Raw genomic sequence first — 14,096 nt, forward strand, 5'->3', positions numbered from 1 at the left:
TTATGTGGGGTACAAGATGTGAATCTCCACTATCAAGAAGCTGAGACACCATTGAAAGCCAACAATGGCATGAAAGAGCTAAATAAGCCTCTGTCATGATCTTCATTCGAAGACTTATGCTCAAAGCATTACAAATGGAAATACCTCCTGAACAAGGATTCCATGGCACTTTGGCTCGCTTATACGGATCGTCTAATCATGAAAGACATTGCCTAAAGCACACCATGATTACATCCATGAATGAGTACAATTCTGAAGTTTATAAATCCGATCAAATTTTGACTGGAGAATACTTTTCTAGTCCTTCCTTGTTTCTAACTCGCCCCTGAAGTAGCAGTGTAGAAAGCATAAGTTTACCAAATTCTCGGATCTAATTACTACCACAAACATATGGTAGAATCAGGGCAGGCTAAGGTGTGGCATCATGCCCACAGCATGATCCTTGGTACCTAAGATCTAAAACTTCAAGAATAAGGAAAAATATTCTCGAACCTTAACCCTACAGAATCTATTTATGTCTCGATGGAATAGGCCATTGGTTAAGCACCTATTCGTGCACCAACCAATGTTGTTAAGGAGTACCATTCTAGTAGTCAATACGTGAGACTAATTTTGCTCCACCAAACACCGATGGACGAGCAAAATTTTGACATGGATGGCCTTGTTGGCCGAATCCCCTTAGTAAACCATTTACTTTGTGAACATTTTTCCATGTTCTTGGATTCAAGTTTGGTGTATGTTTTACTTATGGATAATCTTATTGATATTGTCCTCAAATATGAGTTAATTGAATCATGTTTCTTAATACATGTGACCGATTCAATTAAACACGTGATTATGTAGGAATATGGGTTAGTTGTCTGGATGAGTGCGTACTACGCACACTAACTTTACACCTAAATCACATCTCTAACAACAACTTCAGGTTTATCCAACCTGATTAAGAGCATTGGCACGCTCCTCGTTGTATGAATGGTACTGAATCACCATTTAAGGGACCTTACATTCTCCATGACGTTGAGTTTTTAAGGATATTCGAGATGACAATGATCATAAATGAAACCACTAAAGAAAATAGAGTCGAAGCCTGCTCATTAGGAAAATTGATTTTCTATATCATTCCTTGCAAAGATACAAAATCACCCTTTTTTCATAAGTGGATTCAAGGGAATATATGTGGACTACTCCAACCAAAATGCGGACCATATAACTACTTATGGTTTTGGTTGATTAATCGACAAACTGGTCACATGTTTGTCCACAAACATTAGTGCTAAACCTCATGGCCGATTAAAGGTTCACCACCCTACTTATCCCTTAAGGTCTGGGAGACTGGATAATGATGGAGAGTTTATATCGACGGTTTTCAATAAAGTATTGCATGTATTTTGGGTTTATAATTAAACATCGAATTCTCATGTTCACCCCAAATAGCCTCGCCTAGCGATCATAAAGCGCAATTTAAATGATCGCCTGAATTTTGGTAAACGTACCACGTTTTCAGTTTCTACTTAGGGCTATGCAATCCTTGTACGCAGTTATGTTGGTCTGCCTTGAGGCCCATTGCCACCCAACCTATATGACGTTACAGTTGGTTACTGGGTACGAACCTTACGATTTTCGTATTTACACATTTGGGTGTGCATTCCATGTGCCAAGTTGTGCCGCCGCAACGTACCACCATGTGTCCTCAAAGAAGGATGTGTATCTTTTGTCGATCATGATTCTCCTTCACACTAACTCTCTTCGAGCCCTTGCACGCTATCTCTTTATCGCTCATTTGCGGGTTGTCGCCTTAATGAGACAATCTTCCCGTCGTTAAGGGGAGATAAGAATGTCAACATTCTTGAAGAACGAGGCAAATTTGCTTGGACGTTGCACACTATATCTCATCTCGATCCCCAAACCGCACAAGTATGATAAGTAAGTGCGATGAATTCTAGTTTTCAGAATGTTGCTCCAGACGTATTACTCTGATCTAGCTAAAGTGACAAGATCATATATCAGCTGCAAACATGCTTGCAAGGATAGATGTACTTAACGAACATCGAGTCAACATCCCTGGAAGGTGTGCCACCCCTGTTGGACGGTTTGGACGCCCTTGTTGGATGGTCCGGTACAGTGGCGAATAGCCAATCAATCTGTCTTGGCCTTGAGCACGACAGATCATTCGGTTCATAGGATTCACTTCCCTAGAAGAGGAAGATGCGGCATGACAATGAATCTAAACTCAATCGTTGTCTCAAATCATTTCCATTTCATGAGATTAATCTGGATTTCTCTCGAAACTTAAAGTTCTTGGTCCAGTATACTAGTTTGGATGAGAAAATGGAATTGAAATGAGATTATCATCGATGATGTTTTCACTTATATGGTAGCTACCAACATAAATGAAAAACGACGATATCGAACCGTGTTCCATTGATTAAATGACAAAGTATAACTGATTGGACAATTAAAGTTACAATCCAGGTTAAATTCCTTACCAAAGTGTGTATTGGACCTATTGTCCCTACACTGCCCAAGATAACCTTGTTGTGTTACAAGTGGGAAACGAAGCGTTATGAGATGAATGAAATAGTACAATATGATGCACGCCTTATGACACAAGGTTTCTCTCAAACGTCCTTTGATTGATAGCAGCATTATGAAATGTGGTTAGTGTTTTCTCCATGGGGATATAGATACGGAGATTTACATGTAAGTTCCCGAAGAATTACATGGACTGGTTCAAATAGTTCCAAAACCACGAAACACCCTCTTAACTTGTTTTGAGGCGTTCACTTATGGATTGAAAAATCCGACGGACGTGGTATACCCGTCTATATGATTATTTGATCAGTCAGGGATATGAATCACGCCCTTGCGTGTTAAACTATGAAGTCTTATTCCAAATTGCCAGAGTTACAGTTTATGTCGTTAACACGAATCTCACTAAGACTCTGGAAGAGCTTGAGCAAAACTACCTCGCACCTGAAGACGGAATTTGAGATGAAGGATATTGGGAAAACTCGTTTATGCCTTAACCCGAAGTTGAAGCATTGTTATAATGGTATTTTGGTTTACCAGTCGAACTACACCCTGAATGTGTCATCTTTGAGTATACCCTTGATCGTCCATACGTTATATGTAAATGAGACCCTTGAAGAGGTTATGGAATCCAAAATTCCATATTTAAAGTTCAACTTTGCGCTTCGTTGTACTTAGCTCATTGTATTTAGATAGGACATATCCTTCGTTGTTGCTTTTGATAAAGATGCAGCATCGCGCCTACACGCAACCATTGAATTGGTATTAAAGACTACCCTAAAGGTACTACATGGGCAAATCCCAATGCATCTTAGCGGATCCAACCCCCCTAATCCTCAAAAAAATGTTTTTCTTGTTTGTTATGCTGACGCAGGTTACTTATCAAACTCGCACAAGGTAAATCCCCAAATGGTTATGTCTTTACCGTTAGGGATATCGCAATATCTTGGAGGTCCACGATATGACCATAGTTGCAAAATCTTCGAATCGTTCCAAGACTCATCTCACTTCACTACGCCATAAGTAAGACATGGTTATGAGTTCTTGTTGAGCATATTCGAAGTACTTGCTGTGTTTTCATCCATCGTTGAGTCCCACGACGATCCATGAAGATTATGCCGCATGTATCAACCAAACCAAGCCATGATACACAAAGTCAACGCCAAGACATATTGCATCTACATCTACATCAGCAAAGCATCAGGAGATTGAAGTCATGCAAGCCGATCCCAGACAACCTTGTCGACCTCTACATGATGTCACTGCTGAAGTCAACCTCCCAGAAGCTTGTCCGAGGAATTGGTATGCCTAATTATTCATATGCAATGCTTGTAGTTCTCATTTGGAAGTTATGTCAAACTCAGGGGGAGTATCCAGAAGTATACTTACTTGATCTTAATGTACTTTTTTTCCCTACGATTAGAAGCATTTTTCCCACTGGGTTTTTGCTACCTAACTAGGTTTTAACGAGGCACCCATCCTAAGCTGATCATACCCTTGTGAGCTATTCTACTTGCATCCAAAAGACGTATAGTTTTGACTTAATGCAACTTCTCACTTTTCTCCTTAGTTTATGGGTTTTTCTCCCACCTTGGGTTTTACCATAGCGAGGTTTTGTGAGTTTTACTTTTTATGCATTCTTCCGTTGATCTGAGACTCGCATTTGCTCATTGTGCCGACGACTTCATCAACTATACTTGCTTCATCACTAAAGACTTGATGCGTCATTTACTTGAGTATTTACATACTCAAGGGGGAGTGTTGCAATCTTATTGGAATAAGAATGTGATTGTGTAAATCCTAGTAGATATGGGAATGTATCTTATATTCCTATTAGGAGTATAGTACCTATTAAATGTTGTAATCCTAAAGGGAAATGTTTTACCCTTCCTACTACTATAAATAAAGGCACAATGAGGTGGAATAGAACACACCCACAATTACAAATCTCTCTCTTTCTCTCTATCTATGCCGTACCCCTCTCTCTCTGGCCTCCATAATTGTTTAGTAAATTATGCCTACAACAAAAATAAAAATATTAGAATAATTAAAATTCTGAAAAAAGGTTTTAAAGTACATTGTAGCATTTTTAATATTGGTAGAAAAGTGTATTTGATTTTTTTATATTAATTAGTAAATAAAATTATTAATTTAGGGCGAGTATTTTAGTAAGCATATTAGTTTCAATTCCGATTCAAGTAGATTAGTAAAAACTTAAATGAAATTAATTACAATTCATTATCTGAATCCAGAACACTTTAGTAAACAACTTTAATAGGAAACCAATTCTGACTCATTCGAATTACAACTCATCCTCAATTCAATTCATCTCATTCTAATTACGTATTAGTAAACGAGTCATAATATAAATAATCAAAATAAGCTGATAAATTGCTCCACCAACTCATACTCATGATTCAATCACTTGCATTATGATTTAGCAAAAAATTTCACCACTTGTAAGTAAAACGTTATAAGTTCGTTTCAAATCAATATAAATGGCTCTTCGACCAAAACAATCATTATAAATAGTTATTATACAAATTAGCTTAAATCCTCAAGAATAACTTTACATCTCTCTCTCTCTCTCTCTCTCTCTCTCATCACACGAGTAAACTATACTAGATAACTATGACTTTAGCCCTAAATTCTAAAAATAGTAAGAGCCAAAATCTAAAGAACTCTAAATTCCACTATTCTAAAAATCCTTGCTTAGGCGTTAGATGGTTGTTCACCGCCCCGATTAATGCCTAGGCGTTTGAAAATTAAGAAAAGAAGAAGCATAAACCGACTGAGGCGCCCGCCTAGACCGCCGAGGCACCTGCCTAGCCTGCCCAAACCCGCCTAGGTTGCGACTCACTTAGGCAGAAAATAGATAATTTTTATTTTGCATTTTTTTTTCAATAAATTGTAAGAGATTTGTAGAATACTTAAATGAGCACACATTATATGCTTGTTCTCATGTTTTCATTATGTTCCAATACTTCATAATATATGTGTCATTCTATTTTGTAATTTATGATGAAATTATATATATTTTAAGTATAAATATACACTTAATTACATGAAATGTAATGGATTTAGTTTAATCAGCCTAAACCCCGCCTAACCGCCTAGGCGCACGGCCTCAGCTCGTCGCACAACTAACGTCTGGCGTCTTTTAAAACCTTGCTAAATTCAATAAGAATAATGGGTAAATGGAAAGGGGGTTCCAAAATGGTTGATGGGCGTCGTAAGCCATTTTTCATGTTTAATGAAACGTCTATGTTGGTTAACTCCATCTCTAAAGCATAGTTGCCTTGTCAATTTGCGTCCTCTTATCCTTTTCAATCATTCAATCAAAAAGGACCGAAACAAATAAAAAAAAAAAAACTTTGAATGCAGTCCCTAATCCTTAACATTCTTTGATTAAAACCTTAATAGTATTCAAAGTTTGATCAAAGTCCCTTGACTTTGTACACCTCATTATATTACTATTAATATTTATAGTTTTATAATTTTGACATTAATTGTTTGATATTTTATGAGATTTATAATCCTATAAATTTAAAATCTCCCATTATAATACTATTAGAAACGGTTACAATAAAAGAATTCAAACATTTTGATTGAATAAATGGATAAAAACTATGTAAAAATAAGAAATAATAAATGGCAAAAGAATGTATCCATAGTGTTAAAAAAATTGGTACATTTTACAAAAAAATTGGCACATTTCACATATGTACATTAATAAAGAAGAATGGATACATTATAAATAAATTAGGGTACATATAAAAGATTAAAAAATTATGAGTACAAATGAATTTTTTAAAAATATAGACCCTAAAAGAAATTAATACATAAGTACAAAATAAAACTAAAAAAAATACTGCAAATTAAAAAAAAAATGTTGCAAATTAAAAGTAGGTACAAACTAAAAATATAAATATATGATACAAAGTTTAGACATAAAACATAAATATACCATACGTAATTTTTCTATCATTGATTAAATATACAATATCACGTGATGGTATACACATGGATACAAACACAAATAAAACTTTAAAAAATATGGGCACAAAAAGAAACTAATATATGGGCACAAAAATATTGGTACAAATTAAAAAATATTTGCAAATTAAAAATAAGTACAAACTAAAAATAAAAATATATAATAAAAAATTTACCCATAAATATAAATATACTAATTGTAACATTTTTAACAGTATATATTGAAAAATAAAAATATTTTATTATTCAAATAATTAATAATGTTATTAATACTCCCTTGATCAAAAATTAAAAATGAATAGGATTTTAATTAATGGAGTACCAAAAGGAAGGACGTAAACCTAATTTCTCCAAAAAAAAAATTGTACAGAAAAAAAAAAAAAAAAAAAGAGTTCGTGGATAATTCTAGGGCCTCCCGATCCTTATCCAGACCATGAAAATAAACTAAACCCTAGTCATAAACCAGTTAATTAAATACACATAATCGGCATAATTAGCGGCAACGATAATTAACTTACTCAACTAAGATTAATTAACGCTTGGCAAATCACTTACTGTTTACAAATGGTACTGCAACTTGAAATATAGTTGGCCTCTCGAAGTGTAGCAGCAACAACCAGACAAATCCCTTGATCATCAAACAAAATAAGGTCCTATATCTTACAAACAACATGCCACACCAAACTCCACGTTTCCCCTGAAGCACCAACTCCAAGGGGAAAACAAATATCATACCGGAAGAACCAAACATTCACAAATTGTCCCACTCCAAACTAGATCTCATCAGCAAGAACGACTTCGCATTACTTACACGCACCTTAATGAAATTCAAAAAGCGATAACCAGTAGGGGTGGCACGATCTATTTCACCATCCAGGAAACAAACTAAAGTACACTATCAACAACCAAAGTTCTACCACTACTCTCTTTTTACCATGTAAGCTTTCTGATTTGTCTCTTCATATCTAAGCTTCTGTACACACTTTTCCAATATCATCTCACTCCGACTGCAAATTCTTTTCGTTATATCTTCCTCTTGAATCTGCATATCAACGCATTCATTAGTTTCAAAGCCATAACCGCAAGAAAATAAAGAGTACAGAAGCAGCGGTACGATTTCATAAATAGAAGATGCAAGGTCTGTGCAGTTCGCGCGGAACTGCATAGTTCCAAAGATTTTTGTCTAAAACTATTTTAGCTGACTCATAAACTATCATGAATTTGACTCCAGTACAACTAGACTAAATTTTAGAGGGCTGGGAAACAACCATTCAATGCAGGGCATAATATCTCCGCAAATAATGGTACAGAACAAAAATTGCAGCTCTGCTCAGATTCCAATAGAACTTAAAAAATCAAAATTTATAGAAAATAGATTTTCCTTCAGCCATAACAAAAGGGATTAAACATCACAAGCAATAATTGACATCAAGCGAAACAACAAAATTATCGCACTTTAATACAGAGATTTTGTGCCTTAACATAATACAGTTAACTGACAAACTCTTAACTTTTTATTGGGGAAATGGGGTCTGGAATGACAATCACAGAGAAATTAAAACTAACTATTCCTTCCAGTAAGATAATCTTCTGAGAGATATCCGCACACTCCATCAGATCCCATAATTTATGCATACTTTTCACAGCATATTAACCGCATAGAATGAAAAAATGTTATCCGGATATCAAGCAACTCCAAAGCATTGCCAGAACAAAATACCTTTTTATAAACCTAAATCCGGTTTTATACTTGCATTAAAATCAATCCTATTCAACAACTGACATCACCCCACAGCCAACAAAAGCACACACGATTAATTGATATAATCCAAATAAAAAATTATTGATGTTAAACAATCAAAAGCACAACTTCAAAAAATAATAAGAAACACATAATCATGATTTTAGTAGAGGCCTTCAAGAACGTTCAAATCAGTGGGAGCAATCCTGCTTATTGTTAACTTAACTGACACAATCAATTCCATGTCCTTTCTGTTGATGCTAGCAATGTAAACACTTCAAATTGCAATATATGCAAACATAATTATCACACAAAGCATCCCATGCAAAGACTTTATATGATTAAGAAGCAGAATTTAATGCTTTACATCCGCAAGGAAAAACATCAGAGCAGGCATAATTAAATAATACCTGGCAGTGGTCAACAACTTGTCCAGCATCCCCCAAGTTCAATTCTTGTATCTTTTACCGAGCCTTAGTGTCACAGGGCAAGACACCATTCTTTACATGGTGTGGTTCCACAACAGAATTCTGTGCCTCGAATTTGTCTTCATTGGAAAGAGTGCCAGTTACACTCTCCTCAAAAATCACTTCAGTAACCTTTGTGACTTTATCTACTATTAAAACACTACCCTCTTCAGCACCTTCACGAAATTGATCACATGGCACTGATACATGCTGATCCTCCAGCACTTTTTCCTGAGTTGATGCAACACTGAAGCCAAAATACATATATGACTCAGTTCAAAATTTTCTCAAACAATTGAAGTAGATGAAATGATGAATTATTAAGGTACTTTTACCAGAGATACTGGCAAAAGACAGTAAAGAGTTTAAGTGTTATACCAGTGGCTAATGGCATGTTCTGAGGAGTTCACAATGGCATCCTGCTGTTGCCTCCTTTTCTTAACATTCTGCCTAGGCTCAAGTACTGGATCAAAACAGCCATTGGATGATGATTTGTCCACTCTTCTTTTTCTTCCTCCCTTGAAGACTTGTTCAGAGACTACAGGGTCACAACTTTCACCATCAACTTCCTTAATTTCAGAATCCTTTGTTCCATTTGCATTGTCACCAACAAAGGGAACTTCAACAAAAACCTTTGGTCCACCAAAAGCACTCTGTCTCTTGCTGGAAAATGCAGGTGAACTGCCATTTCCCATGTACCGATGCCCATCATATTTACTTGATGTTTCTACCTGTTCAGTTACTGTCAAGTTTGTTTTTCCCCGAGAGATCTCATGGCTTTCTTCAAATTCCAATTGTTGCTTCTCAGAAGAGTTTTTAGAGAACAATTCCGTGCAACGTCTTAACCACGAGAAACGAGCAGAACTGGAAGGAGACAACCCTGTCTTCAGCATGGATGGGATGCTAATGTTGGCAGCATTTACTTCATTATGCGAATTAACATCGGTGTCTCGTACAGAAGTTGTCTGCTTCAAATATCGTCTAGAAGTTTTCCGGCTGCGAGGCCCCAAATTAGATTGTTGCATGTCAGCCACAGATGCACTATCTAAAGCAGCCTTCAAATGTTCCAGTTCCTTCAGGTGTTGGATATGACCAAGAATCTCTCCTCTATCAGCGTGCAATAATTCCCTCTGTTCTTTTAGTTTCTCCCTCTGAACCTTCAGTTCCTCAATCGAATTATTTAGCTCTGCCCATTCACGATCCCTTCGCTCACGATCCAAATTTATCTCTATTCTCTCAGACTCGAGCTTTTTCCTTTCTAGAGCAACCTGCTCTCTCTCTTTTTCTGCTTCTTCCTTAAGGGAGCTGATATTCTGAACTTCATTTTTCTTTTCTTGCTCAAAGGCAATCTCCTTTTCCTTCAATGAACATTCTAACTCTTCATGTTTTTTATCTATACAGTTCTCCAACTCTCCCTTCCGTATCTCAATTTCCAGTAAGAAATCTGCACGCTCCTTCTGCATCTTACTGAACCACTCAGTACGCTCATGGACCATCTTACTCATGAAGTCCTCCCGCTCACTGACAAGTGATTCCACATCCCGTTTGTGCTGATCTCGCATTTCATCCTTCTCTCGCCTCAGGTTGTCATGCTCATCCTTGATAAATTTTGAGATCGCCAACCTCTCCTCTGATACACGCTCCACTTCCTTACGCAGTTCTTCTCTCTTTTCATCAATCAATTCCCACTCAGATTCAAACTTGGCTTTCTCTATGGCCAATTCATCTGCCTCCGCCATCAACTCTAGCTTTTGAGCCCTGACTAAATCTATTTCTTCTTTAAGCTTCATCTCAAGATCCGATAGCTCACTTGTTTCAGATTTCAAAAGCTCAAACCTCTCCCTAGCACAATCAAGTTGTTTCCTTTTTTCTTCAAGTGAATCCAAGGAGCTTTGAAGTTCTAGCTTCATTTTGATAATTTCTTCCTTTTCTCTTTGCAAAATACCACTATTCATCTCAAACTCCTTCTCAGCCTCTCTTAAAGTTTTTTCTTTCTTGCCAACAAGATTTGACATGCCTGTCACTTCTTTCTCCCTATCCACCAATGCCCTCAATTGAACTTCCAATTCATGCTCCCTTTCACGCAGTAGGTCATCCCGTTGACTGAGATCCACCTCCCTCAACTCCCAAGCCCGTCTCTTGGCCTCAATTTCATCTTCAAATGATTTCCGCTTGATGTCCAGCTCCGTTTCCAATTCAGATTTCTTTTTCCTCAAATCAGCTTCGTGACTTGCTATGGCTTTCTTAATCACATCCTGGACCATCCATATAAGACTGAGGTTAAGAAAGAATTAACAGATATTAAGTCAACATCAGAACAAATTTAACAGGAAATAGACTATTAAATTACTCACAGATTCCTTGCTCACAAGTTTTTCCTGCAAAGCAAGTATCTCTTGCTCTTTTTTGTTCAATAGAGCTTCTCTTCTGGTCAATGCCTGCAATCACTCGAAACAGAATCACACTAGTGAAGATTTCAATAAACAAATAACATTCGGATTGGGAAAAGAATTTAAAAATGCGAACCTCCTCTCTATTAATAAGGGAAGCCTCAGTCAGATCCAGATTCAATTTCCCATCATTTAGGGCTCTACGCTCTTTCTCAACCTTTGTTTTTACGTCTTCTAACTCTTTTTCAAGTCGATTCAGTTCCTGAGATCGACCAAATATGAAATCCTCCCTTTGGTTAAGCAGAGCTTGTGCATCAAGTAATCTGTCTTGTTCTTGCTGCAAGGATTTCTGCCTTTCACTTAAAGATTGTCTTTCAAGGCTTATCTCTTTCTCTTTTGTTTCACAACTACAAAATCAAAAGAAAATCAAAATCAATAAAGTCCCAAAAAAAAAAAAAAAAAATCTACTGATGTTATGCATAGAAGATACAGAAATTGTGTATTGAGCTAGCCTGCCTAGAACAGCACTCACCTAAAGGACCTACATTGAGGGATAGGTGGGGGACAATGCATTTAATGGCAAGATTTAATACAACTGTTGAATTAATAATTCATTTTAAGTGAATCCATCCCTTGATGCATTGTTCCTCACTTGTCCCTCATTCAAGCCCCGCAAATGAGAATTTGTCTGAAATGTATTTATCTGACAGGTGATGGTAAAGCTGACAGATTCTAAGACTGAGAAAGTTAATCATTATTTTAAAAATAACTTAAAACACATACTCCATCTTGAAGGCCAGAATGTTCCTCCTAAGATCATCTTCACGAGCTTCGACTTCTTGCATCTTTCTTTCAGCAATATGGTGAAAACGACAAGCTTCTGCTTGCAAAGATTCCGCTGCATGCAGCTTTACCTCAGCATCAGTGAATTTCTTCTGAGCCTCCTCCACCATATTCTGTGCTTCGGCCAATTTACAGTCAGCTGCAACCTTTGTTTCAGCAGATTCTGCACGCAGCTCATGCATCGCCTTCTCAATCTACATTTCCATGCAAGAACATGTTATCATCACATGCAAATGAAGGAGATGGTTACCATAAAGATTCTCAGTCGAAAGCTTACACTAGCTATACACTCTTCCTTGACTCCTACTGTCTTTTTTAGGCACTCCTCCCGTTTCCTTGCATCAGCCAAAGCAGATAAATGTGCAGCTTGATCACACTTATGCAGAAGTTCAGCTGTCTCGGCAGAGGCTTTAATTTGATCATAATTGGATGCCAACTCTTTTCTTTCCAATATAAGAAGGCCCATGTGGTGTTGGTGGTCAAAAATCTAAATTAAACTAAACTGGTCAGCAAAACAACAAAAAGAAAATTTTCTACCACACACAAAAATATATGAACAACATATTCAAGTTTCTCACTTCAAAAAAATAAAAAATTAAAAAAATTAAAGAATATCCCCACCACCAAAAGTAATACCACAAAAAAGACTCAATGTTGTACTTTCCTAGAAAGAAAAAAAAATTATGATCCATTCATTATATTGGTTTTCTGTGGTCCAAGTAGAAAATGATAGAAATTGATATCGACTTATGCCATTTCTTCTTCGGATCAAATAGAATAGTTTTCTTATCAGGACTCATTGTATACATACCAACATGTCCAAGCACATTCTATTACGATATTCATTTTCTGAGACCAATCAAAACTCACTAGAAAGGATATAAGTTTTTTTTTTTTTCAACTATTTCATTTATCTATCTCCAACCTTTACCAGCCATAGAATCGAATCGAATCAAACAGAGAAACTAACAAGAAACTCATCTATATAAAAAATTGAATTCCGTTAATTTCCAAATCCTACATTCGGCCAATACACACCTCCCACAAACTATATCCAAAAAATTCAACTAAACAAAATACCCACGGTTGGAATTAGAGAGTAGAATTCAAAAATTCAAATTTCAAAACACAAAATTCAAAATTGTACAGAGTTGAGAAAACAACCTCGGCTTCAAGCTTCGCAATATACGTGATGAGCGCCGCCTTGTCCCTCCGCTTAATCGATTCTTCGTCAAAGCCGGCTTCTTTAAGGCGCTTCCAGATCGTTTCATCGCTGACGGAGCCAGGGCTCTGCAAAATCCTAGAGCCCGGAGTTATTGAGAGAGCTCTGGTGGAACTCGGCGTCCTCCCGAAGGGTTCCGACTGTGGAGACGCCATTACGATGTCGGATCACCGGTTCAGTACCACGAAACGAAGCCCTAGATTCTCTCTCAGCACCTTTTGATCTCCCACTCCTCAGCTTTTTCTTGAACTTTCCCTCTCCTCACTCACTCTCTTTTTCGAAGCGAAGTTCTTTCTTCTTCCTCTCTCTCTTTATCTATCTCTCCTCTCTCTGCTTTTTGGATGCCTTTGTTCCGTGCGTTGGGTCAGCAGAGCTTTTTACTCTTTGGACTGAGTTGGGTGAGCTTTTGTATGATAGGAGAGCCGACGTCGTTTAAAGAGGGTATTGGTAATTAAGCCGCCTTTTAATTCTCCGATTAGCGGCACAAATTGTGATTTAATATTCAATTTACTTTGGGAATGTGACGTGCGAGACGGGATCCCACTCTTCCAATAGAAGCTAACTGGAGTCAACTTTCCACGTCATCAATTTGGTTAAATGTTATTTAATTTGGATTTTCAACATTTTTTTAACTATCTACACTAGTCTAGCAATGAACTAGCACTAATGTGATTCAAATTCGTATTTGGTAAGAAATTGAATTTAAAACCTATCACTTACATGTGAGGAAGAATATCATTAGACCGTAATACTAAATGGCTAGATTTTCAACATTTGGTAGAAAAGAAAAAAAATGATATCCTTTCTAGTGAATAGCGAATTCGATGCCAAATTAGGCTGCCTATTGTGTGGTTTAGCTGAACTCTTCCTCTTCTTAGTATAAAAATATCGATGTACTAAAAAAAATA

At 36.8% G+C, this 14,096-nt stretch overlaps 1 protein-coding gene across 1 annotated transcript; it reads right to left on the reverse strand.

The window, feature by feature from the left end:
* Window positions 1-7,034: 7,034 nt before the first annotated feature.
* On the reverse strand, window positions 7,035-13,594 carry LOC114821770 (protein CROWDED NUCLEI 4-like). Its single transcript, XM_029095095.2, has 8 exons — window positions 13,131-13,594; window positions 12,244-12,453; window positions 11,907-12,160; window positions 11,260-11,530; window positions 11,088-11,171; window positions 9,112-10,988; window positions 8,677-8,980; window positions 7,035-7,567 (listed from the first exon to the last, which is right to left on the reverse strand). Exons 1-7 carry the CDS (start codon window positions 13,341-13,343, stop codon window positions 8,731-8,733), a joined length of 3,159 nt encoding a protein of 1,052 aa, XP_028950928.2. The 5' UTR covers window positions 13,344-13,594; the 3' UTR covers window positions 7,035-7,567; window positions 8,677-8,730.
* Between the last annotated feature and the right edge of the window lie 502 nt (window positions 13,595-14,096).

The sequence above is a fragment of the Malus domestica genome, chromosome 15 (assembly GCF_042453785.1).
Source record: "Malus domestica chromosome 15, GDT2T_hap1".
NCBI classification, from domain to species: Eukaryota; Viridiplantae; Streptophyta; class Magnoliopsida; order Rosales; family Rosaceae; genus Malus; species Malus domestica.